This window comes from Ammospiza nelsoni, chromosome 2, assembly GCF_027579445.1.
Source record: "Ammospiza nelsoni isolate bAmmNel1 chromosome 2, bAmmNel1.pri, whole genome shotgun sequence".
Taxonomy (NCBI): Eukaryota; Metazoa; Chordata; class Aves; order Passeriformes; family Passerellidae; genus Ammospiza; species Ammospiza nelsoni.
The window spans coordinates 19,556,042-19,583,146 of record NC_080634.1 but is presented as its reverse complement, the minus strand read 5'-3'; the positions used below and the strand labels follow the sequence as shown (position 1 = coordinate 19,583,146).

Here is a 27,105-nt window from a genome sequence, read left to right as displayed (position 1 = left end):
TCTGCAATACAGAGATTCTAATTTATTTAGGGTAGTTACAATTTCTCCCCCCTATTTTTAAATCTTAGGAAGTATATATAAGCTTTGATATATTCAATGCACAGCTTCCATCAAAGCAAATGTAAAGACAAAGTATTGAGAGCTTCTGCAAATCTACTCCTGGGTATGTATCAAGAAAATAAAAGAACATAGAATTAGGTGCTCCTCAGTGAGATTCTGGGTTTTTAAAGATGATTTGTCCTGCAGTCATCCTGGTGGAAACACAGTGAAAAATGTAGGAGTGGGACCTGTTGTGTCACCTTGGAATTACCACACTCATCTTTTCCTGCATGCTGAAATCAACACTTCAGTACTCTCCTGGCAGGCCCGCTCAACACACACGTGATTTATCCACTGAGAGCAGTATTTCAATGCAGTGCTGGCAGAAAATCATACCCTGAAAAATTATAAGGCCTTAATGAAGAACCAGAAAAAGGGTAAGACTGGCCAGAAAGAGGGTTAAGTAAGACCTTAGTACAGATCTTGTCAGCTGTGAAAACTTCACAATCATACTAGTAAGAATGCTTAAATGTGGATCAAAGATGTATTTTTATGAAGTCCTACCGTTTAAAAAAATAAAACTTAACACAACTTTGTAAGAAGTGAGTAAATACAGATCAGCTTTAAACAGTAAGGGATTATGAAAAAGGCACGTCTTTACCAAAATGGAAAATGTTTTTTTAATGGGAAGGTGCAGGAAAATTGATGTGCTTGAGGGTATTTTACTTTAAAAAAAAAAATCTTTATTTATAGAAAACCAATGGTTACTTGAAGAATATTGGGAAGGAACAGAATGGTATCCAAAATACAAGTGCCAGTAGGCAGGTAACGCTTTGGCCTTCTCCCAAAGGCCTGAAGCCTCTGGGGACCAAGAGAGCGACTGGGGAGGGCGTGACCGCCGGCCACTGAACGCCGAATTCCCGAGCCCTGACTCCTCTGTCCGTCTGTGCCGAATCCGACAGAGACACAACATTGTGTACATTTCTGTCTGGAGCTGCCCAGGCCGGGGAACACCCCGAGGCGCCGCCTTGCCCTGCGGCGGCACGTCCTGCCGGCGGGAGGCGGGCCGTGCGCCGCAGCCAATGGCAGCCCGCGGCCAGCGACATTGAGAGGCAGAACAACGCCCCGCGTCGCGCCGGACTTGGCGCCCAAAGCCAGGGCTTGGAGGCGAGGTGATGGGGGCACTCAGCAGCGCCAGTAACCAATCAGACTATAAAGCCCGCCCACCGCGGATTCTTATTGGCTACGGCGCCAGAACTGATTTTAGCAACAACCAATCGGACGCGGCGAAAGGGTGGCGGTTTGAATTGCGGCGGGAGGGGCCGGCTGCGGTGTACAGAGTGGAAGGTGGCCGGCGGTGCAAACGGCTTTTCGTTATGGAGTTTGATCCCACGATGCAGGAGGGGCTGCGGCGCAGCAGCGCCCGTTTCATGGCATCCATGACCCGCATCTTCGAAGAGGTGAGCTATGGCACCGGGGTGGCCGCGGGTTCCGGGCGCCGTCCTGGGGCGGGCGGGGAAGCGGGGACTGAGAGCAGCCGTGCCGTCTGTGCTGGGCCGCGCACTCCTGTGCCTTGGCAGGAGAGGGCTGGCAAGAGCCAGGTCGCGGGATATAGCCACAAAACGGACATCTGGGACTGCCCGTGCTGGGACTGCCCGTGCTGGAAACGCGACTTAGTCACAAGTGCGAGCTGACTTCACAGTGTCCGTAACCCCGGCTAGCTTGCGTTAGACGGGGGGTTTCCAATGAAACTACAGAAAGTGGGGAACTCAGTGACTCCCTCTCCCTTGGGAGCCGTTCTGTGTTTAAGGTGTGCGCATGGTCCTCCTCCGTGCATCCCCGTTTATCCCGGGATGCGCCCTTTCCCGTTCGGGAGATGTTTTGTGCCGCCGCCGGGCTAAATCTGCCTCTACATGGATTTTCTCGGCTAGTGCCATATCGGATATTTCTACATGTCATGAGCTGTTGGTCTTATCTGCGGGCTGCTTTTAGTTTCTACAACAGAAATTTGGGTGAAACTGTCAGAGAGCGACTTAACTGCATTTTAAAACTCTGTGGAGCCCTGTTTTGGCAGGGCTTATGCCTTAGTCGAATGGCTTGCACATATGCTTAAAGTACATCAGTTTCCTCTAGGAGTTAATATTTCCAGATTGCTGACTTACAGCTTTAGCCAATAAAACACCGTAATGATAACTTCATGTTTGGGTAAAACAAAAAATTGTTCTCATAACAATATATAAAACATACATTAAAGGTATTACTTTGAAAGTTTGTTCTAATATTTAATCGTTCTTTTTCTTTAGTATAGTCATCCCTTCAGGGATGACGTATTGATTTCCATCGACTCTTTGACGTACGATACACATCAGGGTAAGAACTCTTTAAAACTACAAGGTTTACATACTGTATGTGTAGACTGAGTAAAGCATGTAAGTGTTGGTAGCTGCAGAATATTACAGTGTGACGGATACTGACTTTTTTTTTCACTAAGATACAATAAATCGTATGTAGACTTTGGTATAGTACCAAGACTTTACTCCAATTTGCATTTTTAGTCTATCATGTGCTCCATTCTAGATAAGACAATGGTTATTAGCAGAGTTCATGGTATAAATCGGTAATGTTTGGATTAATTGAAGGAAGAAAAGGAATGCAGACATTAGCAGGAGATGATATGCATGAATGGATTATGTATTTTCATCTAAACTTAGTATTCTGAATAATGCTCTGATAAATTACTGCTGTGCCAAACATCAGGGTGGAGTAGGTAGACACTGTTTTTAAATTTTATCTACCAACAGACCCAGGTTTGTTCGTAAAGACACATCCACTATTCCTCTCAGCATAAACCTAAACTGTGTGGACCCAAGACAGTATATATCCAGTTTTTCATTGTAATAGTTGATCCACATTATGCAGTGTTGAAAGGCGGATCCCGTCCGGGCTCTGCGCGAGAGAATTGCTCGCTGTGAGGGCGAGGTCGCCGCCGGCTCCATTTCGCGCCTTCTCTTCACGTGGGCGGCGCGAAGGAAAAGCCGCCGCCGCCCTGGCCCGTCTGTCTGCAGCACGGCCGCCCAGGAGCGGCCAGGGGAACCGAGTTCCTTGCGAGCCCTGCCAAGACAGCAGCGCCCTGGTCGCCAATTCCAGCCGCGTGTTCCCGGCCACGTGGCCGCTGCCGGCGCTGGTGTCGGCCGCGTGGTTCCTCGCCGTGCCGGACGGGCCCGCAGCGCGGCCCTGCAGGCTCCACCAGGAAAGGAAAGGGAGCGGCGCCACTCCTCGGGGAGCGCAGAGATAGATAGAGAGAGGTTTCTCGCGGTGTTTCTGCTGCTTAAATACATTGGCATAGAGGCGTTACCAGCTTCTCTAACTGGCTTAGCGGCGTGCCTCTTCTCAGAGCCAGCCGGCAATTAGTTTTGCCAGGCCCAGGAGAAGCTTTCAGCAGCTCTTCCCAGAAAATCACTTCCATGACTGGCCTTCTTCCTCTTCCCCTAAAATGAAGCCCTATAAGAACTACCACGTTCATGAATTGCCGTCTCAGTTTTTATAACTTCCTGGAGAGATCGGGGAATTACCACTTGTGCACCAAAGGTTTTTACAGACTGGCAGGCTTGCATGTCATACACATTATCCAATGGGAGAGGAAGGAAGCATTCAAGAGTACTGTAATAGACAGCTTTGCATTGGTAAAGGATTGGTTGTGCTTTTGGGTTAGCGATCTCTGTTCAAAAAGGAAGGAGTATGGATCTCGGTCCCGTAGAGCCTTAGTTATGGCCCTGACTAACCTCAGATACCATGGAGTCTGCATTTATCGACTAAAATCTAGAAGCTAAAATCTTTTGCCTCTTTTCTCCTCTTGCTTGAATATGGGGCTGTAATGCTCTTTGGATTTTAGCTCAGTCTTGTTGGACTCAGCATGTGCTGCTCTTTTTTGTCTTGCCTGACTTCTCAGCTTGAATTGCCATATTCTCCTGGTTTGTTTCCCTTTAAATTTTTATTTCAGCAAATGTGGTGGCAGACAGTTCAGATTTGCTAATGTTTTGTTATTCTGTAAGATGTCGTTCCTAAATGTTTGTTAGAGTGATATTCAGTATAGATGGTATTATGGTAAGTGGTAATATTTTTACTTTTTGTTTTTTTCTAGGACCTAAACGATGGGACCGTATGTCAAGGAAAGACGCTAAAACCTGGAAGAAAGCATTTACGGTATTTAATAGTACAGTCCTACCATGCAGCCAAAATGCAGCAGTATTTCTTTGTGGATGGGTAGATAGATAGGATTACATTCTAATCTTGCCATGCTATAGAATATTTTCAGAGGTATTGAGGAGGTCATCATCTGCTTTACAGTCGAGTTTTAGGATAGTTTAGGTGTTTCTGATGCATCTGGCTAAATAGATGACTATTTATCAGTGGTTAGCACCACTTGTAAACCTGGAGAAATTTTTTCTTTCAATTGCTGTCTGTTGGGACTGGGTATTTTTGGAATTCCTCAGAATGCATTCCGTGCAGTTAATGCATTGAATCAATTTATCTTTGTTCTTTGATTCAGCAGGGGTTTCTGGTTTCATCTTTGGTTTCTGTATTTTTTCCCCTGTGAAATAATGCCAATTAATTAAAGAATCTTTGCAGTCTCACCGGTCAGTGTGTCAGGTAAACCCATGGCCTGTATGGCGTGCCTTGGCAGTAACACAGCAGCTTTCTGTTCTGAGCCCCACCCAGTGAGGGCATGATGAGGAATGCAGTTCAGTCTGAGGCAGCATGAGTGGATTAATGGAGACCAAGAGGAGGCTGTATTTAGGGTTCCCTTTGCACTCCTGGTAATGCCTTGTGCACAGTCCCCTAAGCATTGGCGCCCAGGTTTCCCAGCCAAATCCATAAAAGACTGTGAGGGAAATTCTGTGTCTTAGCCTCTTCTGTGGGCGCAGGTACGTTCTTGCAGTGACTTTAGTGGCAGCAGGAAGGGAAGAAGTGAATGATCAGGTAAGTTTTACGAGATACTTGTGGCTTTTCTGGTTAGGCCGGGGGAACCTGAGAAAATGGAGTGGATTTGTAGTTGTGGGCTATAGCAAAGTAAATAAATACAATGGATAAAATTATTTTGCAATTCTTTGATTATTCTGACTTTTTTTTCTATTGCAGCGTATTAGTCGAAAGCCAAGGAGAACAGGTAGTGTTTCTTTTCAAAAAAAATCAATTGCAAAATGTCTTAATATTTTATGTCATTCATCTCAAGAAGTTTTATTTGGAGCACAAGAGGACAAAGCGCTGCCTAGCACCAGTCTTCCTCCACAGCACTGCCAAAAACCTTGTCCATACAGTGGTCAGATACAGGCTTTGAATCAGCCTAAAAAATGCCAATGTAGAGATGGAAAGTAAGGGTCTGGTACAAAAAGTTTCAGATGGTCCTGACCTTTACTTCTTGTTCCATTTGGCTAATGAGGCAAAGTCATTCAAAAATGTGGCTATAGTCTCTGATAAGACATGGAAAGAAAGTTAGGGTTTTTTTCAAAGATACTGTATTTAAAGTTACTTAGAATAAATATTTTGCTAATCTTTACAAATCTGCTTCATGGTCTGAATATCCTAGAAGCTCTTACAGAAAGGAGTTTGCATGGTTGTCTTAAATGCTAGAAAATCTTGATCTTTTTAATTTTAAATGTAGTGTACTCCATTTCAGATGACCTAGAAAGGCAGAAAAATGGGTAATATGTGTTTTTGCAGCTTCTGATGTTACTTGAGAAAAGTATTACTTTATTTCAAGTCATCCTAGGAAAGAAATTTCTGACTAAATATTAAAGTTGGATGAGCAACTTTCTTATGAACAACGTTAGCTTGAGTAGATTTGTATTTTCCGTTGTACATTTATATATTCCATAAAAAATAGAACATTGCAGATTTTTTCCAGCTTAAGAAAACCATACATTGCTCTGGCTTTGTTTAATTGAAACACAAAGACACATGAAAACATAGGAGCTTTCTGGTTTTGGTTGCTGTTAGCCTTAAAAGAACCCAAAAATCAGAGCAGCCCATACACCTTAAACCCCCAGCTAAAAAAAACAGATATGTCTGACTATGGATGTAATGCTAATGTACAGATTTTATTTACTCACTTACTCTTAAGTAGACCTAAGTGTTTTAAATTAGGATACATAAAGGTTTGTGCTATGAAGTCTGAACATTAATCAAATACCTATCAATGGACCCCTCCCCTTAGAATATACCTCGTGTTGTTTTTTTCCAACTCACAATTCTGCATTTTGCTAGGTTTAAGTTTTCCTGTTTGGGTGGCATGTCCAGCACCTTCATCAAGCTTTACTGATTCAAATGTGACAGTCCTTTGAGTGGTGGACTTGTTTTTTTTTCCATCTATGGCAGCTCTCAGTTAAGGAAGAGCAGGTAGAATAAATTCCAGCCTCCCAGAGAAGTGATATTTTGGTCATATATCAGCTACATAAATTGCCTTTTTTTCCTTGAGAGTTTTTTGGGAACAAAATGGGCTTTGTGGTGCTTCTTAGACCTTGCTCAGTGAGGGAATTCAACTGGACACCACTTTATTCTTCTAATGCCATCTGTTCCCAATCCAATTGTGTTTGGAAGAGGCACTCTGGCTTCTAAAAGAATATGTTGTTGAGGAGGTGTTACAGTAGTGTTTTGCAAAAATCATGAAGATTAATTTCCAGAGAAGGTTACAACCTTAAGCCAGAGCCTTCTAGTTACGTGCTTGTTGGATTTGATGAGAGAGTGGTTTTATAGCCACTGGTTGGAAAATTGTGCTTTGAATAATTATCAGTGGTCTGCATCCAAACTTGGGGGAAACATGGCAGTTTGTATACAGGACTTGTCCTGTGCACATTATTGGTTGTATACTTTATTTAATTAATTAACAGTAGAAGGAGTTAATTAACTCTCAGATGATAGCAGGTAGGGTTGACCACTGTGAAAAGTGTCTGACAAATTAGGGCTAGAAGTGAAATTTCTTCAATTTCATGCAAAGAAGTTCAGAGTAATAGACTTACTTTGCAATAATCAAATGCTGAAGAGACAATTTTGAAAGCTGCTTGAGCCAACCAAGGATATTGCACTCTGCTGTAAAAGTAGCACACACCATGCTAGAAGATATGCACAAGTGCCTTGAACATGAAGCACACAAAAGAGGTTTTCTGCACTGTTCAATAGTGACAAAAAGTGTGCTGGAGTACTTTGGTTTGTGTTTCATTACAGTGTGATTGGCCAGAGGGATTTAGAGAAAGAAACCAATTATTAGAGCCACTGGCGATAGGATGTAAATAGAGGGAAAAATAAAAGAAATTGAAAACAGAAATAGGAAGAGAGGGTGAGTGTTATGAAAGTAATGGAGTTTTTATTTTCCTCTCCCATTCATGCTACAAAATATCAGAGAAGCAGAGCCATGATCTTGAAGATGAGAACTCACCAGCACGCCAGGTATGGGTGCTGCATTGCATCTGTTGTGATGGAGTGTTGCAGGCCAGGCTGGGTGAGCCTTTGAGCAATCTGGCCATCACAGAGGGGGTTGGTTCTAGATGATTTTTAAGGTCCCTTCCAACCCCAGCTGTCCTGTGTTGGCCTCTTTGGGAAAATGTATTTGTGGAGTCAAAAGCTAAGAAATCATTTATGAGCAGGTGGTCCTGTGCCACGATATCTGTACTGGTTTTCAGCTGTTTTATTAGGGTTTTATTGAAGGAGGAGAGAGAGCCATTGGATCTGGGCTCTTCACCATCAAGCCTTTTTAGTTAGGCAATATGTGGGTCTAACTTTTTAAATGACTATTTGTACAATCCGTGTGGTCTAGAATAGCTTCTTTTGACTCAAAGTAAGTTTGTGTATAGACTTGTTAATAAAGATGGTGTGATTTGATCACAATTTGTGGAATACAGCTGCATTGGTTTTACTCCCACCGCCCCCCAAAAACTGAGCAAGTAGTGAAAGCAGAAAATTCTATGGGCTAATGAATACAGTTTAAGCTACCAGGTATTAAAATTCCTTTCATGTGCTTTTAAGGAATCTTCTGAGAACTCTGGTGCAGATGCATCTGATACAGGTGGGTTCTTTCATGTACTGCTTATCTACCCTTTATTGAACTTTGTTGAGAAAATGGAAGATAGTGAGGTTTTGACCTTGTATTCCCAAGTAATTATTGGATTGCATTAATTAGTGGGAGCTGCCTTTGACTTTTTAAAAATATTTATACCTGGTATTATTCAACAGTTTGATTCTAGAGCAAATGAAGACTTGGAGTATTTTTCTTAGATTCAGCTATGGCTGGGCAGTAGCCAGCAGTTAATGGCTGAAAGGGAAGTTGTACCAGAGTATGGTTAGCTTGGGGTTTCCCTATGCTGCTATTCAGTTAGCTTGCTCATCCACATAGCTGCCTCTAAGGCTGGCCATTTCTTCCCTGTTGAGGGAAATGTTTCCTACTGTCATTTGTGAGGATAGCTTCAAATAAGCATTTGAATGATGAAGTAATTTCTGCCAATTTAGAAAGCACGCCAATTTCTCGGCCTGCTCAATGAAAATTGGGAAAAAGACTTCAGAGACACCTGTAGCTTGGCTTCTGTAAGTTCCTTTGCATTTTGCACTCGTGGGATAAATGAGTGAAGTGCTTCAGACTCTGGTGTTTTCATAGCAGCATCCAATAAAATGATTATGAGTTTCTCCTCCTCCTCCTCTTACGAATGGTCTGCGAAGCGTCTGGTGAGGATTTCTGGAAACCGCTGTGAGTTCCAGCTATCTCCAAATCCTGTAAGATGTAGACTCTAGATTCTTCCCATGAAAAACTGAGTGCACTGTGGTGTTTTGGCTGTTGGAAGTTAGGGTGGGTGTTTTCAGGGCGCTTTTTTCTTGGTTGGGTTTTGGTGGCTTTTTGATGCATCAAAGCTTACCAATAGGGCTCACTAACTTAAGGGAAGAAATCAGTCCTTAGCTGTTTTGACTGAAGTTTTAGTTTTGGCAGGTGTTCTCCATTTTTAGTATTCATGTAGAATACTTCACACTAGTCAGGGAAGGCAGAGTTTCTTCCAGGTACTAAACACTATTTTTGTGTTGAAAGTGTGCAAAGCTTGTCTACAGCAGGTAAAAGTCAAGTGGAGCAGCTCTCACCTGGGCCAGCAAGTCTGTCCTTAATAGGGAAAGTTATTAGGATTACCATTTCTTGCTTTCTCAGGAAGTAGCTTGGCAGAGTAAATCTAACAATTTCTTGTATCCAGCAGGATGCTATCACAGAGGACTGAATTAATTTGGAGAAAGGGATAGAGAATGGTAGTGTTTTGGATGCACCTCCTGTGAAATAGCTTTCTGTAATAAAGGTCATAGTTTTGAGAGAGGAAGGTGGAAGTTGTCTTTCTTCCTCTCTGTTCTGCCTTTGAGGTGCAAAGGTGTTAGTGAATTTCCCTTTTGGCCTTGAAGACCACTTTTGGATTCCCTGGAGAGAATACTTTTAGTTTTCCATTCTGTGCCATGGCCCACTGCTAATTACTGAAGATCCTGTGATTTGAAAGTATGATTGCCAGCACATTGAGGATATGCTAAAATTAGATTTTGGAGGACTCACACGTAGAAGAATTTTCCACTTGTATACAAATCAACTCATGCTCTGATGCAAGCTATTTGTTAATAATTTAAAATGGATGTGATGGGGTCAACCATTCTGTGAGACAGGAGTTGTTCCCCTTATCCCAAGAAGCGCCCATTTCTGTAGCAGTGCAGTCTGTTCATGTGGATGAAGATTTAGGAAGCAATCTGACAGGTTTGTGCCCAGTTGTGCTGGAGGAAGAAGATTGTATGGCAGAAAGAGAAATAGCAATTTAAGAGTAGTATGACGAGGCAGTGATGTGGTAGTACCGTAACCAAGACTTCTTTCACTCACGATTGCCAGGGTTATTCCCCTCTCCTTTTTCCTTCCCTCTGGTGAGTGCAGGGCAGTTCAGAAAGCAGGGCTGAAAATGCAGTCATGTATTTGATGCTCATGGACGACTAATTTTGCTAATGATGAATTGGAAGGTCTGCCTACATCGAGGAAAACAATATTTTGTTGCATGTCATTGACCAAACCACCCACAGAATAGAATACCTAAAACTGAGTGACCAGAGTCTGTCTTGCTTTTTCGTATTCTCAAGTCTTATTTCTCACTTTGTGAGTCCTGAGGTGGTCTTGGCAACAGGAAGCTACTAAGGGGAAGCGTGAGAGAAAATCCAGTTGGCATATTTAGGAATGTAGTGGGGATGGTTGATTAATGATTAATGAATCTTAGAGAGCCACAAAAGAAAAAGCTTTGAAAATGTTTCACTCCCTGAAGTATTTAATATAAATCGTAAAGAACTGATGGCAAACAAAGTTTCTTAACCCTTCTTTGCTCTGCTGCAGTCATTTATGGAGCCACAAACCATGCTTTCCAGTTGGAATTGGAATGGAAATGCAATGCAGTTTAAAGTTCTAGGGCAGAAAACTGTTTTCTAGAATGAAAACAGTGTAGCCAATAACTTGCACAATGTGTATTTAAAAACATTTCTGTTTTGAGTTCAGCTATATTTGAGTTAATATTTACCTTCAAATTGCAGGTGAAGAAGGTGGTGATGTAGCCTCCGTAGGAAGAAAATTTGAAGGAATTCATCTCAAGGTAAAACTTTTGGGTGTCCAATAGAATGTAGTGATTCAATAGAAGCTGTTAACTATTTGAGTTGTTTACACCTGCCTGATGAGCTGATGCAGTCAGCGGAAGACTTGATATTGTCTGCATTTTAATGCACATTTTTGGCAGGTGAGGGGTTCAATCAATAGTGTCACAGAGACCAATGACAAGTGATGTTATTGTCTTGCTAATACCAGTGGGCCAGAGAAAGGCCTACAGTGTACTGCATCAGCAGGCAGCCCTGAGCAAGGCTTTTCTAGCTAAGGAAAAAGAGAAACCAGATGGGTCTTAAGGTGAGAGCGCTTATAAAAAGAATGGTCATTCAGCTGGGGGTCTAGCATAAGTAGGTTACATGGTTTGAAGGAAATGGTAAATGAGCAATAATGGCTGCCATAACAAAAGCAGGCTGGAATCTTCTGCTGTTGCTTCCCAAACTAGACCATGGTCAGCACTAGCCAGACTATTTACAGTGTTGAGGAAAAATACAACATGCACTTTGTGTTTGTGAAGCCATTTTAATCCTGGTGTTTGCTACTTCAATAGCATTGCCAAAAATGGGATTTACTTTCCTCACTTGTCTAGCACTGTGCTGGTGTCCACTCTCTGACAACAGCTAATTGAATCTGCTTCAGAAAGTGACAGTTTGACTAATGAATTGCCTTTTATTACAAAATTCTCTGAGGTTCTACATTGAGGGTCGTTGCAGAATAGGCCTTAATTTGTATATGGCTTCCCACAGGATGTTGGGAATACAAGTAGAGATTTGCAGGTGTCCTTGTCAGAGTTTTGTAGCCATTTTTCTTTCTTTCTTTCTCCTTTCTTTATTTTTTTGGGATTTTTGTTGGTTTTTATCCGAGGATCTTTAAGGCAGTGTTTGCTGTTCCCTGAATATTCTTGTTTATTATCCTTTTTTATATATCTTCACAGATTGTTCCTTCTATGGAATTATAGGGGTTTTTTTTTGGCTGGGGGGCATGTGGGGAGGCAGATTTTTGCTTAAAATGTGTACATTAAAAATAACTTTATGCAGGTTGCATATATTCTGATCTGAAGAACACTAGTTTGCAGTAAATCAGAATAATCAGTTTGGAGTTGCCTGTGCTAATAAGTTTTATGTGTTTTAATAATTTTGTTTTCCTCTAAGAATCGGAATGTAGATGATGGACAAATCCTGAAGAAAAAAAGAGTTCCAGTGGATGTGATATTACAAGGTGATGAGAGAAATATTCCCAAATGGATAACGGTAAGATATTTCTCCTATTCTAAGTTATTGGCTAGTTAGAATAAAATAAAAGCTCTTTACCTGGGCAGCAGTTAAATGCATTCTGACACAACTTGTCTGTGCTTCTCCCATTGTTCTTCTGCTTGATGTCTGTGTAGATATTGTAGGATCTGGGGGTTTTGAGAGCTATGAAATGTAAGGAACAGAATAAATTATTTGAAATGTATTTTCCCTTTTTTTTTTTACTTTTATATGTTATTCTTGGAGCCCTGATGTGCAGGTTGATCTTTGAGCTGTCAGTTTTCTTAAAAGTGTAAATCTGAGCTTTGTAGAGGCTCAAAGAAAAAGAATTAGCTTTGTGTTGATTTGGGGAGCAAGGAAGGTCAGAGGTGAAGTGTCAGGATAGAGCTTCTCTTTTCTGCTGGAGCTGCCAGAGGTGTGTAGATTACTCAAGTGTGTGTGTGTAGATATATATCCATGGATAAATTCTTATATTTGGGGTAGGGATTAGTACATGACATGTAATCTATAAGTTGAAAAAATGATGAATAGCTTTCCAAGAATAAAGTAGTAACTCCTAAAGCTTCCTACTGAAGCCTTAGACTAGATGTTTTCCATTTTGTCTGAACTTGGCTGAGCCCTTAAAAGGCCATAACTGTACATGACCCAGAACAGCAAGAGGCAAGGAAGTCACAAGTAAGGTCTTGATGATATGTTTAGCATGCAAAAAGCTCAGAATGTTAGATTGTTTTTTTCTTTTTATGTTTTTCAGATAACAACTCCAAGTTCGTCAAAAAGTCGTCGTTCAACTTTGCCAGGGCAAGAACTACTTGGTAAAATTAAGTCTTTTGTCTGTTGGTCAAATGTATTTCTTTAAAAAATTTGGATTCATTAATATTGTTTAGGAAAAGTGTTTCATTTTTGGGGAGGTTTTGCCTTTGTATTTCCCTAGAATTACTTGGTTGCTTTAATTACTGGCCAAAGATTTTGACTGGCTTTTTGTAGTATTTTCTGCTGGTATTCAACATTCAGCAATTTTGATTCTTGAGCAAATGAAAACTTCCAGTGTTTTTCTTGGTCTAAGCTCTAGCTTGGAAGTACTCAGCATTAATGGCTGAAAGGAGTTGAAGTAAAGTATATGATTAGCTTGGGGTTTATATATTGTGGTATTCAATTAGCTTGCTCATCTACTTAGCTGCCTCTAAGGCTGGCAATTTCTTCCCTGTTGATGGAAATGTTTCCTACTTTGATTTGTGTGGATGGCTGCAAATAAGCATTTGCCTGATGAAATAATGTCTGCCAATTGAAAAAGCACGCCATTTTTCTCGGCCTGCTCAATGATAGCTAGAAGAATATTTCAGAGGCACCTGTAGCTTGGCTTCTGTAAGTTCCTTTGCCTTTTGCACTCGTGGGATAAATGAGTGAAGTGCTTCAGACTCTGGTATTTTCATAGCAGCATCCAATAAAACGATTATGAGCTTCTCCTCCTCCTCCTACCATACACCTGACAGTAAGAACTCCTTAAAGCTACAATGTTTGCATACTGTATGTGCAGACTTACTAAGCCATGCAAGTGTTGGCAGCTGCAGAATATTTAAGTGCGACGGATTCTGTATTTTACTAAGCTTCACAAAGGTGTGTTGTTTCATATGTACAGTATAACACCAGTTGTTTACTCCTTGTGCACTTTTAGTTTATTGCATGCCCAATTTTAGACAAGACAATGGTTATTAGCAAGTTTCAGGGTAAAAAAATGGATAATGTATGGGTGACTTGTAGGTAGAATCAAAATGGAGAAGACTGAGAGGAAGCAAAGGGATTGGTGGCCTTGAATGGATTGTGTCTTTTTGTGTCCACTTAGTATTCTGAATACTGCTCTGATTAATTACTGCTATGCCAAGCACCAGGGCGTAGTAGGTAGACAGTTTGCTTAACTTTTCATTGCATGTTCCCATGTGGCTAACATGAATCCAAACCATGTGGGCCCATGACAATATTTATCCAGTTTTTCATTGTGATGGTTGATGCATTATAGGGCCATAATGCTTATGGAAAGCTTATTGAGGGGAAACATGCTATTGTTTTCAAATAGATTCTGTATAAATATGGGTTTGAGTGGGACTTGTGAGTTAGTATCTTGGTGGCTTTTCTGGGAAATTAAATGTTTCTGGCAGGTTTTATTATCACTGAAATGAAGATTATGATACGTCAGGGCTTGGTGCTGGCTAAAAGCCAGTGCAGCATCTACCAAAGAAAATCATTCTTTCTGCTCTGCTATGGTTGAGCATAGGAGGAGGAAAGAAGAATTAAAAAGCTTGTGGGGTGAGATAAGGAATTGGAGAAAAACACTTTAAAAGGTATGAAGGAAATTTTATTTACACAATCAAAAAGATGATAATGAGAATTAAAACCTTTAGAGTACTTTTACCCCCCCCCCCCCCCCCCCCCAAACCATCCCCTGCCTTTTTTTATTTCTCACTGAGCGCATAGGAAGACAAAAGTATGGGGGTTTTGGTGAGTGTGTGGCTTGTAAAACTTCTGTTTCAGTTCACTTAGGGAGAGGAGTCTCTTGCTATGCCATGGGGTCCTTTCTATGGGAGGAAATTTTCTGTGAACTTTTTAATGTGGTGTGAATTTTTACAGGTTGCAGTCACACCTGAAACGTGCTTTGACATGTGTCAATGGGCAGAGTGGTCTTCTCACAACTGCCTTTTGCCCCTGGGCCATTAGTTCATGGACTGCAATTTTTAAGGATGAGCTGTTGTAGTATCAAAGCAAGTGTCCTCTTCCTCTGTCTCTGAAAGCAAGGGTTGTTCTACCTCTCTGTCTCTGCTCAGGCCTCTCACAGATCACAGCTTCTCAGCAGGTCCACATTCTAGCCCTGAGCGCTTCTTTTTCATGGGATTCGGGAGCATTGTCCATCCTTCTAGCTACTTCGTTAATTACAGAGAAAGAATTTGTAGTATTCTAATCTTCACCACAGCTTGTAGAAGAATTTCAGCTCTGAGGCCTGGGGCTCTTCTTGTCCCCATCCCTTCTTTGCACCGGCTTTAGTGTCACTGTTGTGTTCCCCAGATGTCTTCACCCTTCGTTTTTTTTGGATTTGGGAGAGAGTTGGTGTTTGTAGGTTCGTGTGTTCTCAAGTGCTATCAGTCGAGAAGATTTTGCAGAGTTCTGCAGTGTTGAAAGGCGGATCCCGTCCGGGCTCTGCGCGAGAGAATTGCTCGCTGTGAGGGCGAGGTCGCCGCCGGCTCCATTTCGCGCCTTCTCTTCACGTGGGCGGCGCGAAGGAAAAGCCGCCGCCGCCCTGGCCCGTCTGTCTGCAGCACGGCCGCCCAGGAGCGGCCAAGGGAACCGAGTTCCTTGCGAGCCCTGCCAAGACAGCAGCGCCCTGGTCGCCAATTCCAGCCGCGCGTTCCCGGCCACGTGGCCGCTGCCGGCGCTGGTGTCGGCCGCGTGGTTCCTCGCCGTGCCGGACGGGCCCGCAGCGCGGCCCTGCAGGCTCCACCAGGAAAGGAAAGGGAGCGGCGCCACTCCTCGGGGAGCGCAGAGATAGAGGGCTTCTCGCGGTGTTTCTGCTGCTTAAATACATTGGCATAGAGGCGTTACCAGCTTCTCTAACTGGCTTAGCGGCGTGCCTCTTCTCAGAGCCAGCCAGCAATTAGTTTTGCCAGGGCCAGGAGAAGCTTTCAGCAGCTCTTCCCAGAAAATCACTTCCATGACTGGCCTTCTTCCTCTTCCCCTAAAATGAAGCCCTATAAGAACTACCACGTTCATGAATTGCCGTCTCAGTTTTTATAACTTCCTGGAGAGATCGGGGAACTACCACTTCTGCACCAAAGGTTTTTACAGACTGGCAGGCTTGCATGTCATACACATTATCCAATGGGAGAGGAAGGAAGCATTCAAGAGTACTGTAATAGACAGCTTTGCATTGGTAAAGGATTGGTTGTGCTTTTGGGTTAGCGATCTCTGTTCAAAAAGGAAGGAGTATGGATCTCGGTCCCGTAGAGCCTTAGTTATGGCCCTGACTAACCTCAGATACCATGGAGTCTGCATTCATCGACTAAAATCTAGAACCTAAAATCTTTTGCCTCTTTTCTCCTCTTGCTTGAATATGGGGCTGTAATGCTCTTTGGATTTTAGCTCAGTCTTGTTGGACTCAGCGTGTGCTGCTCTTTTTTGTCTTGCCTGACTTCTCGGCTTGAATTGCCATATTCTCCTGGTTTGTTTCCCTTTAAATTTTTACTTCAGCAAATGTGGTGGCAGACAGTTCAGATTTGCTAATGTTTTGTTATTCTGTAATATGTCGTTCCTAAATGTTTGTTAGAGTGATATTCAGTATAGATGGTATTATGATAAGTGGTATTATTTTTACTTTTTGTTTTTTTCTAGGACCTAAACGATGGGACCGTATGTCAAGGAAAGACGCTAAAACCTGGAAGAAAGCATTTACGGTATTTAATAGTACAGTCCTACCATGCAGCCAAAATGCAGCAGTATTTCTTTGTGGATGGGTAGATAGATAGATAGGATTATCTTCTAATCTTGCCATGCTATAGAATATTTTCAGAGGTATTGAGGAGGTCATCATCTGCTTTACAGTCGAGTTTTAGGATAGTTTAGGTGTTTCCGATGCATCTGGCTAAATAGATGACTATTTATCAGTGGTTAGCACCACTTGTAAACCTGGAGAAATTTTTTCTTTCAATTGCTGTCTGTTGGGAATGTGTATTTTTGGAACTCCTCAGAATGCATTCCGTGCAGTTAATGCATTGAATCAATTTATCTTTGTTCTTTGATTCAGCAGGGGTTTCTGGTTTCATCTTTGGTTTCTGTATTTTTTCCCCTGTGAAATAATGCCAATTAATTAAAGAATCTTTGCAGTCTCACCGGTCAGTGTGTCAGGTAAACCCATGGCCTGTATGGCGTGCCTTGGCAGTAACACAGCAGCTTTCTGTTCTGAGCCCCACCCAGTGAGGGCATGATGAGGAATGCAGTTCAGTCTGAGGCAGCATGAGTGGATTAATGGAGACCAAGAGGAGGCTGTATTTAGGGTTCCCTTTGCACTCCTGGTAATGCCTTGTGCACAGTCCCCTAAGCATTGGCGCCCAGGTTTCCCAGCCAAATCCATAAAAGACTGTGAGGGAAATTCTGTGTCTTAGCCTCTTCTGTGGGCGCAGGTACGTTCTTGCAGTGACTTTAGTGGCAGCAGGAAGGGAAGAAGTGAATGATCAGGTAAGTTTTACGAGATACTTGTGGCTTTTCTGGTTAGGCCAGGGGAACCTGAGAAAATGGAGTGGATTTGTAGTTGTGGGCTATAGCAAAGTAAATAAATAAAATGGATAAAATTATTTTGCTATTCTTTGATTATTCTGACTTTTTTTTCTATTGCAGCGTATTAGTCATAAGCCAAGGAGAACAGGTAGTGTTTCTTTTCAAAAAAAATCAATTGCAAAATGTCTTAATATTTTATGTCATTCATCTCAAGAAGTTTTATTTGGAGCACAAGAGGACAAAGCGCTGCCTAGCACCAGTCTTCCTCCACAGCACTGCCAAAAACCTTGTCCATACAGTGGTCAGATACAGGCTTTGAATCAGCCTAAAAAATGCCAATGTAGAGATGGAAAGTAAGGGTCTGGTACAAAAAGTTTCAGATGGTCCTGACCTTTACTTCTTGTTCCATTTGGCTAATGAGGCAAAGTCATTCAAAAATGTGGCTATAGTCTCTGATAAGACATGGAAAGAAAGTTAGGGTTTTTTTCAAAGATACTGTATTTAAAGTTACTTAGAATAAATATTTTGCTAATCTTTACAAATCTACTTCATGGTCTGAATATCCTAGAAGCTCTTACAGAAAGGAGTTTGCATGGTTGTCTTAAATGCTAGAAATCTTGATCTTTTTAATTTTAAATGTAGTGTACTCCATTTCAGATGACCTAGAAAGGCAGAAAAATGGGTAATATGTGTTTTTGCAGCTTCTGATGTTAATTGAGAAAAGTATTACTTTATTTCAAGTCATCCTAGGAAAGAAATTTCTGACTAAATATTAAAGTTGGATGAGCAACTTTCTTATGAACAAAGTAAGCTTGAGTAGATTTGTATTTTCCGTTGTATATTTATATATTCCATAAAAAATAGAACATTGCAGATTTTTTCCAGCTTAAGAAAACCATACATTGCTCTGGCTTTGTTTAATTGAAACACAAAGACACATGAAAACATTGGAGCTTTCTGGTTTTGGTTGCTGTTAGCCTTAAAAGAACCCAAAAATCAGAGCAGCCCATACACCTTAAACCCCCAGCTAAAAAAAACAGATATGTCTGACTATGGATGTAATGCTAATGTACAGATTTTATTTACTCACTTACTCTTAAGTAGACCTAAGTGTTTTAAATTAGGATACATAAAGGTTTGTGCTATGAAGTCTGAACATTAATCAAATACCTATCAATGGACCCCTCCCCTTAGAATATACCTCGTGTTGTTTTTTTCCAACTCACAATTCTGCATTTTGCTAGGTTTAAGTTTTCCTGTTTGGGTGGCATGTCCAGCACCTTCATCAAGCTTTACTGATTCAAATGTGACAGTCCTTTGAGTGGTGGACTTTTTTTTTTTTTCCATCTATGGCAGCTCTCAGTTAAGGAAGAGCAGGTAGAATAAATTCCAGCCTCCCAGAGAAGTGATATTTTGGTCATATATCAGCTACATAAATTGCCTTTTTTTCCTTGAGAGTTTTTGGGAACAAAATGGCCTTTGTGGTGCTTCTTAGACCTTGCTCAGTAAGGGAATTCAACTGGACACCACTTTATTCTTCTAATGCCATCTGTTCCCAATCCAGATGTGTTTGGAAGAGGCACTCTGGCTTCTAAAAGAATATGTTGTTGAGGAGGTGTTACAGTAGTGTTTTGCAAAAATCATGAAGATTAATTTCCAGAGAAGGTTACAACCTTAAGCCAGAGCCTTCTAGTTACGTGCTTGTTGGATTTGATGAGAGAGTGGTTTTATAGCCACTGGTTGGAAAATTGTGCTTTGAATAATTATCAGTGGTCTGCATCCAAACTTGGGGGAAACATGGCAGTTTGTATACAGGACTTGTCCTGTGCACATTATTGGTTGTATACTTTATTTAATTAATTAACAGTAGAAGGAGTTAATTAACTCTCAGATGATAGCAGGTAGGGTTGACCACTGTGAAAAGTGTCTGACAAATTAGGGCTAGAAGTGAAATTTCTTCAATTTCATGCAAAGAAGTTCAGAGTAATAGACTTACTTTGCAATAATCAAATGCTGAAGAGACAATTTTGAAAGCTGCTTGAGCCAACCAAGGATATTGCACTCTGCTGTAAAAGTAGCACACACCATGCTAGAAGATATGCACAAGTGCCTTGAACATGAAGCACACAAAAGAGGTTTTCTGCACTGTTCAATAGTGACAAAAAGTGTGCTGGAGTACTTTGGTTTGTGTTTCATTACAGTGTGATTGGCCAGAGGGATTTAGAGAAAGAAACCAATTATTAGAGCCACTGGCGATAGGATGTAAATAGAGGGAAAAATAAAAGAAATTGAAAACAGAAATAGGAAGAGAGGGTGAGTGTTATGAAAGTAATGGAGTTTTTATTTTCCTCTCCCATTCATGCTACAAAATATCAGAGAAGCAGAGCCATGATCTTGAAGATGAGAACTCACCAGCACGCCAGGTATGGGTGCTGCATTGCATCTGTTGTGATGGAGTGTTGCAGGCCAGGCTGGGTGAGCCTTTGAGCAATCTGGCCATCACAGAGGGGGTTGGTTCTAGATGATTTTTAAGGTCCCTTCCAACCCCAGCTGTCCTGTGTTGGCCTCTTTGGGAAAATGTATTTGTGGAGTCAAAAGCTAAGAAATCATTTATGAGCAGGTGGTCCTGTGCCACGATATCTGTACTGGTTTTCAGCTGTTTTATTAGGGTTTTTTTGAAGGAGGAGAGAGAGCCATTGGATCTGGGCTCTTCACCATCAAGTGCCTTTTTAGTTAGGCAATATGTGGGTCTAACTTTTTAAATGACTATTTGTACAATCTGCGTGGTAGAGAATAGCTTCTTTTGACTCAAAGTAAGTTTGTGTATAGACTTGTTAATAAAGATGGTGTGATTTGATCACAATTTGTGGAATACAGCTGCATTGGTTTTACTCCCACCGCCCCCCAAAAACTGAGCAAGTAGTGAAAGCAGAAAATTCTATGGGCTAATGAATACAGTTTAAGCTACCAGGTATTAAAATTCCTTTCATGTGCTTTTAAGGAATCTTCTGAGAACTCTGGTGCAGATGCATCTGATACAGGTGGGTTCTTTCATGTACTGCTTATCTACCCTTTATTGAACTTTGTTGAGAAAATGGAAGATAGTGAGGTTTTGACCTTGTATTCCCAAGTAATTATTGGATTGCATTAATTAGTGGGAGCTGCCTTTGACTTTTTAAAAATATTTATACCTGGTATTATTCAACAGTTTGATTCTAGAGCAAATGAAGACTTGGAGTATTTTTCTTAGATTCAGCTATGGCTGGGCAGTAGCCAGCAGTTAATGGCTGAAAGGGAAGTTGTACCAGAGTATGGTTAGCTTGGGGTTTCCCTATGCTGCTATTCAGTTAGCTTGCTCATCCACATAGCTGCCTCTAAGGCTGGCCATTTCTTCCCTGTTGAGGGAAATGTTTCCTACTGTCATTTGTGAGGATAGCTTCAAATAAGCATTTGAATGATGAAGTAATTTCTGCCAATTTAGAAAGCACGCCAATTTCTCGGCCTGCTCAATGAAAATTGGGAAAAAGACTTCAGAGACACCTGTAGCTTGGCTTCTGTAAGTTCCTTTGCATTTTGCACTCGTGGGATAAATGAGTGAAGTGCTTCAGACTCTGGTGTTTTCATAGCAGCATCCAATAAAATGATTATGAGTTTCTCCTCCTCCTCCTCTTACGAATGGTCTGCGAAGCGTCTGGTGAGGATTTCTGGAAACCGCTGTGAGTTCCAGCTATCTCCAAATCCTGTAAGATGTAGACTCTAGATTCTTCCCATGAAAAACTGAGTGCACTGTGGTGTTTTGGCTGTTGGAAGTTAGGGTGGGTGTTTTCAGGGCGCTTTTTTCTTGGTTGGGTTTTGGTGGCTTTTTGATGCATCAAAGCTTACCAATAGGGCTCACTAACTTAAGGGAAGAAATCAGTCCTTAGCTGTTTTGACTGAAGTTTTAGTTTTGGCAGGTGTTCTCCATTTTTAGTATTCATGTAGAATACTTCACACTAGTCAGGGAAGGCAGAGTTTCTTCCAGGTACTAAACACTATTTTTGTGTTGAAAGTGTGCAAAGCTTGTCTACAGCAGGTAAAAGTCAAGTGGAGCAGCTCTCACCTGGGCCAGCAAGTCTGTCCTTAATAGGGAAAGTTATTAGGATTACCATTTCTTGCTTTCTCAGGAAGTAGCTTGGCAGAGTAAATCTAACAATTTCTTGTATCCAGCAGGATGCTATCACAGAGGACTGAATTAATTTGGAGAAAGGGATAGAGAATGGTAGTGTTTTGGATGCACCTCCTGTGAAATAGCTTTCTGTAATAAAGGTCATAGTTTTGAGAGAGGAAGGTGGAAGTTGTCTTTCTTCCTCTCTGTTCTGCCTTTGAGGTGCAAAGGTGTTAGTGAATTTCCCTTTTGGCCTTGAAGACCACTTTTGGATTCCCTGGAGAGAATACTTTTAGTTTTCCATTCTGTGCCATGGCCCACTGCTAATTACTGAAGATCCTGTGATTTGAAAGTATGATTGCCAGCACATTGAGGATATGCTAAAATTAGATTTTGGAGGACTCACACGTAGAAGAATTTTCCACTTGTATACAAATCAACTCATGCTCTGATGCAAGCTATTTGTTAATAATTTAAAATGGATGTGATGGGGTCAACCATTCTGTGAGACAGGAGTTGTTCCCCTTATCCCAAGAAGCGCCCATTTCTGTAGCAGTGCAGTCTGTTCATGTGGATGAAGATTTAGGAAGCAATCTGACAGGTTTGTGCCCAGTTGTGCTGGAGGAAGAAGATTGTATGGCAGAAAGAGAAATAGCAATTTAAGAGTAGTATGACGAGGCAGTGATGTGGTAGTACCGTAACCAAGACTTCTTTCACTCACGATTGCCAGGGTTATTCCCCTCTCCTTTTTCCTTCCCTCTGGTGAGTGCAGGGCAGTTCAGAAAGCAGGGCTGAAAATGCAGTCATGTATTTGATGCTCATGGACGACTGATTTTGCTAATGATGAATTGGAAGGTCTGCCTACATCGAGGAAAACAATATTTTGTTGCATGTCATTGACCAAACCACCCACAGAATAGAATACCTAAAACTGAGTGACCAGAGTCTGTCTTGCTTTTTCGTATTCTCAAGTCTTATTTCTCACTTTGTGAGTCCTGAGGTGGTCTTGGCAACAGGAAGCTACTAAGGGGAAGCGTGAGAGAAAATCCAGTTGGCATATTTAGGAATGTAGTGGGGATGGTTGATTAATGATTAATGAATCTTAGAGAGCCACAAAAGAAAAAGCTTTGAAAATGTTTCACTCCCTGAAGTATTTAATATAAATCGTAAAGAACTGATGGCAAACAAAGTTTCTTAACCCTTCTTTGCTCTGCTGCAGTCATTTATGGAGCCACAAACCATGCTTTCCAGTTGGAATTGGAATGGAAATGCAATGCAGTTTAAAGTTCTAGGGCAGAAAACTGTTTTCTAGAATGAAAAAAGTGTGGCCAATAACTTGCACAATGTGTATTTAAAAACATTTCTGTTTTGAGTTCAGCTATATTTGAGTTAATATTTACCTTCAAATTGCAGGTGAAGAAGGTGGTGATGTAGCCTCCGTAGGAAGAAAACTTGAAGGAATTCATCTCAAGGTAAAACTTTTGGGTGTCCAATAGAATGTAGTGATTCAATAGAAGCTGTTAACTATTTGAGTTGTTTACACCTGCCTAATGAGCTGATGCAGTCAGCGGAAGACTTGATATTGTCTGCATTTTAATGCACATTTTTGGCAGGTGAGGGGTTCAATCAATAGTGTCACAGAGACCAATGACAAGTGATGTTATTGTCTTGCTAATACCAGTGGGCCAGAGAAAGGCCTACAGTGTACTGCATCAGCAGGCAGCCCTGAGCAAGGCTTTTCTAGCTAAGGAAAAAGAGAAACCAGATGGATCTTAAGGTGAGAGCGCTTATAAAAAGAATGGTCATTCAGCTGGGGGTCTAGCATAAGTAGGTTACATGGTTTGAAGGAAATGGTAAATGAGCAATAATGGCTGCCATAACAAAAGCAGGCTGGAATCTTCTGCTGTTGCTTCCCAAACTAGACCATGGTCAGCACTAGCCAGACTATTTACAGTGTTGAGGAAAAATACAACATGCACTTTGTGTTTGTGAAGCCATTTTAATCCTGGTGTTTGCTACTTCAATAGCGTTGCCAAAAATGGGATTTACTTTCCTCACTTGTCTAGCACTGTGCTGGTGTCCACTCTCTGACAACAGCTAATTGAATCTGCTTCAGAAAGTGACAGTTTGACTAATGAATTGCCTTTTATTACAAAATTCTCTGAGGTTCTACATTGAAGGTTGTTGCAGAATAGGCCTTAATTTGTATATGGCTTCCCACAGGATGTTGGGAATACAAGTAGAGATTTGCAGGTGTCCTTGTCAGAGTTTTGTAGCCATTTTTCTTTCTTTCTTTCTCCTTTCTTTATTTTTTTGGGATTTTTGTTGGTTTTTATCCGAGGATCTTTAAGGCAGTGTTTGCTGTTCCCTGAATATTCTTGTTTATTATCCTTTTTTATATATCTTCACAGATTGTTCCTTCTATGGAATTATAGGGTTTTTTTTTTGCTTGCGAGCATGTGGGTAGGCAGATTTTTGCTTAAAATGTGTACATTAAAAGTAACTTTATGCAGGTTGCATATATTCTGATCTGAAGAACACTAGTTTGCAGTAAATCAGAATAATCAGTTTGGAGTTGCCTGTGCTAATAAGTTTTATGTGTTTTAATAATTTTGTTTTCCTCTAAGAATCGGAATGTAGATGATGGACAAATCCTGAAGAAAAAAAGAGTTCCAGTGGATGTGATATTACAAGGTGATGAGAGAAATATTCCCAAATGGATAACGGTAAGATATTTCTCCTATTCTAAGTATTGGCTAGTTAGAATAAAATAAAAGCTCTTTACCTGGGCAGCAGTTAAATGCATTCTGACACAACTTGTCTGTGCTTCTCCCATTGTTCTTCTGCTTGATGTCTGTGTAGATATTGTAGGATCTGGGGGTTTTGAGAGCTATGAAATGTAAGGAACAGAATAAATTATTTGAAATATATTTTCCCTTTTTTTTTTACTTTTATATGTTATTCTTGGAGCCCTGATGTGCAGGTTGATCTTTGAGCTGTCAGTTTTCTTAAAAGTGTAAATCTGAGCTTTGTAGAGGCTCAAAGAAAAAGAATTAGCTTTGTGTTGATTTGGGGAGCAAGGAAGGTCAGAGGTGAAGTGTCAGGATAGAGCTTCTCTTTTCTGCTGGAGCTGCCAGAGGTGTGTAGATTACTCAAGTGTGTGTGTGTAGATATATATCCATGGATAAATTCTTATATTTGGGGTAGGGATTAGTACATGACATGTAATCTATAAGTTGAAAAAATGATGAATAGCTTTCCAAGAATAAAGTAGTAACTCCTAAAGCTTCCTACTGAAGCCTTAGACTAGATGTTTTCCATTTTGTCTGAACTTGGCTGAGCCCTTAAAAGGCCATAACTGTACATGACCCAGAACAGCAAGAGGCAAGGAAGTCACAAGTAAGGTCTTGATGATATGTTTAACATGCAAAAAGCTCAGAATGTTAGATTGTTTTTTTCTTTTTATGTTTTTCAGATAACAACTCCAAGTTCGTCAAAAAGTCGTCATTCAACTTTGCCAGGGCAAGAACTGCGTGGTACAATTAAGTCTTTTGTCTGTTGGTCAAATGTATTTCTTTAAAAAATTTGGATTCATTAATATTGTTTAGGAAAAGTGTTTCATTTTTGGGGAGGTTTTGCCTTTGTATTTCCCTAGAATTACTTGGTTGCTTTAATTACTGGCCAAAGATTTTGACTGGCTTTTTGTAGTATTTTCTGCTGGTATTCAACATTCAGCAATTTTGATTCTTGAGCAAATGAAAACTTCCAGTGTTTTTCTTGGTCTAAGCTCTAGCTTGGAAGTACTCAGCATTAATGGCTGAAAGGAGTTGAAGTAAAGTATATGATTAGCTTGGGGTTTATATATTGTGGTATTCAATTAGCTTGCTCATCTACTTAGCTGCCTCTAAGGCTGGCAATTTCTTCCCTGTTGATGGAAATGTTTCCTACTTTGATTTGTGTGGATGGCTGCAAATAAGCATTTGCCTGATGAAATAATGTCTGCCAATTGAAAAAGCACGCCATTTTTCTCGGCCTGCTCAATGATAGCTAGAAGAATATTTCAGAGGCACCTGTAGCTTGGCTTCTGTAAGTTCCTTTGCCTTTTGCACTCGTGGGATAAATGAGTGAAGTGCTTCAGACTCTGGTATTTTCATAGCAGCATCCAATAAAACGATTATGAGCTTCTCCTCCTCCTCCTACCATACACCTGACAGTAAGAACTCCTTAAAGCTACAATGTTTGCATACTGTATGTGCAGACTTACTAAGCCATGCAAGTGTTGGCAGCTGCAGAATATTTAAGTGCGACGGATTCTGTATTTTACTAAGCTTCACAAAGGTGTGTTGTTTCATATGTACAGTATAACACCAGTTGTTTACTCCTTGTGCACTTTTAGTTTATTGCATGCCCAATTTTAGACAAGACAATGGTTATTAGCAAGTTTCAGGGTAAAAAAATGGATAATGTATGGGTGACTTGTAGGTAGAATCAAAATGGAGAAGACTGAGAGGAAGCAAAGGGATTGGTGGCCTTGAATGGATTGTGTCTTTTTGTGTCCACTTAGTATTCTGAATACTGCTCTGATTAATTACTGCTATGCCAAGCACCAGGGCGTAGTAGGTAGACAGTTTGCTTAACTTTTCATTGCATGTTCCCATGTGGCTAACATGAATCCAAACCATGTGGGCCCATGACAATATTTATCCAGTTTTTCATTGTGATGGTTGATGCATTATAGGGCCATAATGCTTATGGAAAGCTTATTGAGGGGAAACATGCTATTGTTTTCAAATAGATTCTGTATAAATATGGGTTTGAGTGGGACTTGTGAGTTAGTATCTTGGTGGCTTTTCTGGGAAATTAAATGTTTCTGGCAGGTTTTATTATCACTGAAATGAAGATTATGATACGTCAGGGCTTGGTGCTGGCTAAAAGCCAGTGCAGCATCTACCAAAGAAAATCATTCTTTCTGCTCTGCTATGGTTGAGCATAGGAGGAGGAAAGAAGAATTAAAAAGCTTGTGGGGTGAGATAAGGAATTGGAGAAAAACACTTTAAAAGGTATGAAGGAAATTTTATTTACACAATCAAAAAGATGATAATGAGAATTAAAACCTTTAGAGTACTTTTACCCCCCCCCCCCCCCCCCCCCCCAAACCATCCCCTGCCTTTTTTTATTTCTCACTGAGCGCATAGGAAGACAAAAGTATGGGGGTTTTGGTGAGTGTGTGGCTTGTAAAACTTCTGTTTCAGTTCACTTAGGGAGAGGAGTCTCTTGCTATGCCATGGGGTCCTTTCTATGGGAGGAAATTTTCTGTGAACTTTTTAATGTGGTGTGAATTTTTACAGGTTGCAGTCACACCTGAAACGTGCTTTGACATGTGTCAATGGGCAGAGTGGTCTTCTCACAACTGCCTTTTGCCCCTGGGCCATTAGTTCATGGACTGCAATTTTTAAGGATGAGCTGTTGTAGTATCAAAGCAAGTGTCCTCTTCCTCTGTCTCTGAAAGCAAGGGTTGTTCTACCTCTCTGTCTCTGCTCAGGCCTCTCACAGATCACATCTTCTCAGCATGTCCACATTATAGCCCTGAGCGCTTCTTTTTCATGGGATTCGGGAGCATTGTCCATCCTTCTAGCTACTTCGTTAATTACAGAGAAAGAATTTGTAGTATTCTAATCTTCACCACAGCTTGTAGAAGAATTTCAGCTCTGAGGCCTGGGGCTCTTCTTGTCCCCATCCCTTCTTTGCACCGGCTTTAGTGTCACTGTTGTGTTCCC

The 27,105-nt window shown here is 41.1% G+C and overlaps 1 protein-coding gene across 1 annotated transcript; it reads left to right on the top strand.

The window, feature by feature from the left end:
• Positions 1 to 1,363: 1,363 nt before the first annotated feature.
• Positions 1,364 to 24,864, top strand: LOC132069972 (Holliday junction recognition protein-like). The gene is made up of 15 exons (XM_059466486.1): positions 1,364 to 1,499; positions 2,343 to 2,409; positions 4,181 to 4,242; positions 5,179 to 5,206; positions 7,436 to 7,482; positions 8,059 to 8,098; positions 10,615 to 10,673; positions 11,830 to 11,928; positions 12,680 to 12,740; positions 16,303 to 16,364; positions 19,561 to 19,607; positions 20,186 to 20,225; positions 22,742 to 22,800; positions 23,956 to 24,054; positions 24,804 to 24,864. Exons 1-13 carry the CDS (start codon positions 1,416 to 1,418, stop codon positions 22,760 to 22,762), a joined length of 717 nt encoding a protein of 238 aa, XP_059322469.1. The 5' UTR covers positions 1,364 to 1,415; the 3' UTR covers positions 22,763 to 22,800; positions 23,956 to 24,054; positions 24,804 to 24,864.
• The last annotated feature ends 2,241 nt before the right edge of the window (positions 24,865 to 27,105 follow it).

Bases quoted from the DNA above. Each gene is read 5' to 3' on its own strand.
- LOC132069972 (XM_059466486.1), top strand. From the start codon at position 1,416: ATGGAGTTTGATCCCACGATGCAGGAGGGGCTGCGGCGCAGCAGCGCC. The intron at 10,674-11,829 runs GTAAAACTTTTG...TTTTCCTCTAAG, and splicing joins TTGAAGGAATTCATCTCAAG to AATCGGAATGTAGATGATGG. The intron at 19,608-20,185 runs GTATGGGTGCTG...TGTGCTTTTAAG, and splicing joins AGAACTCACCAGCACGCCAG to GAATCTTCTGAGAACTCTGG.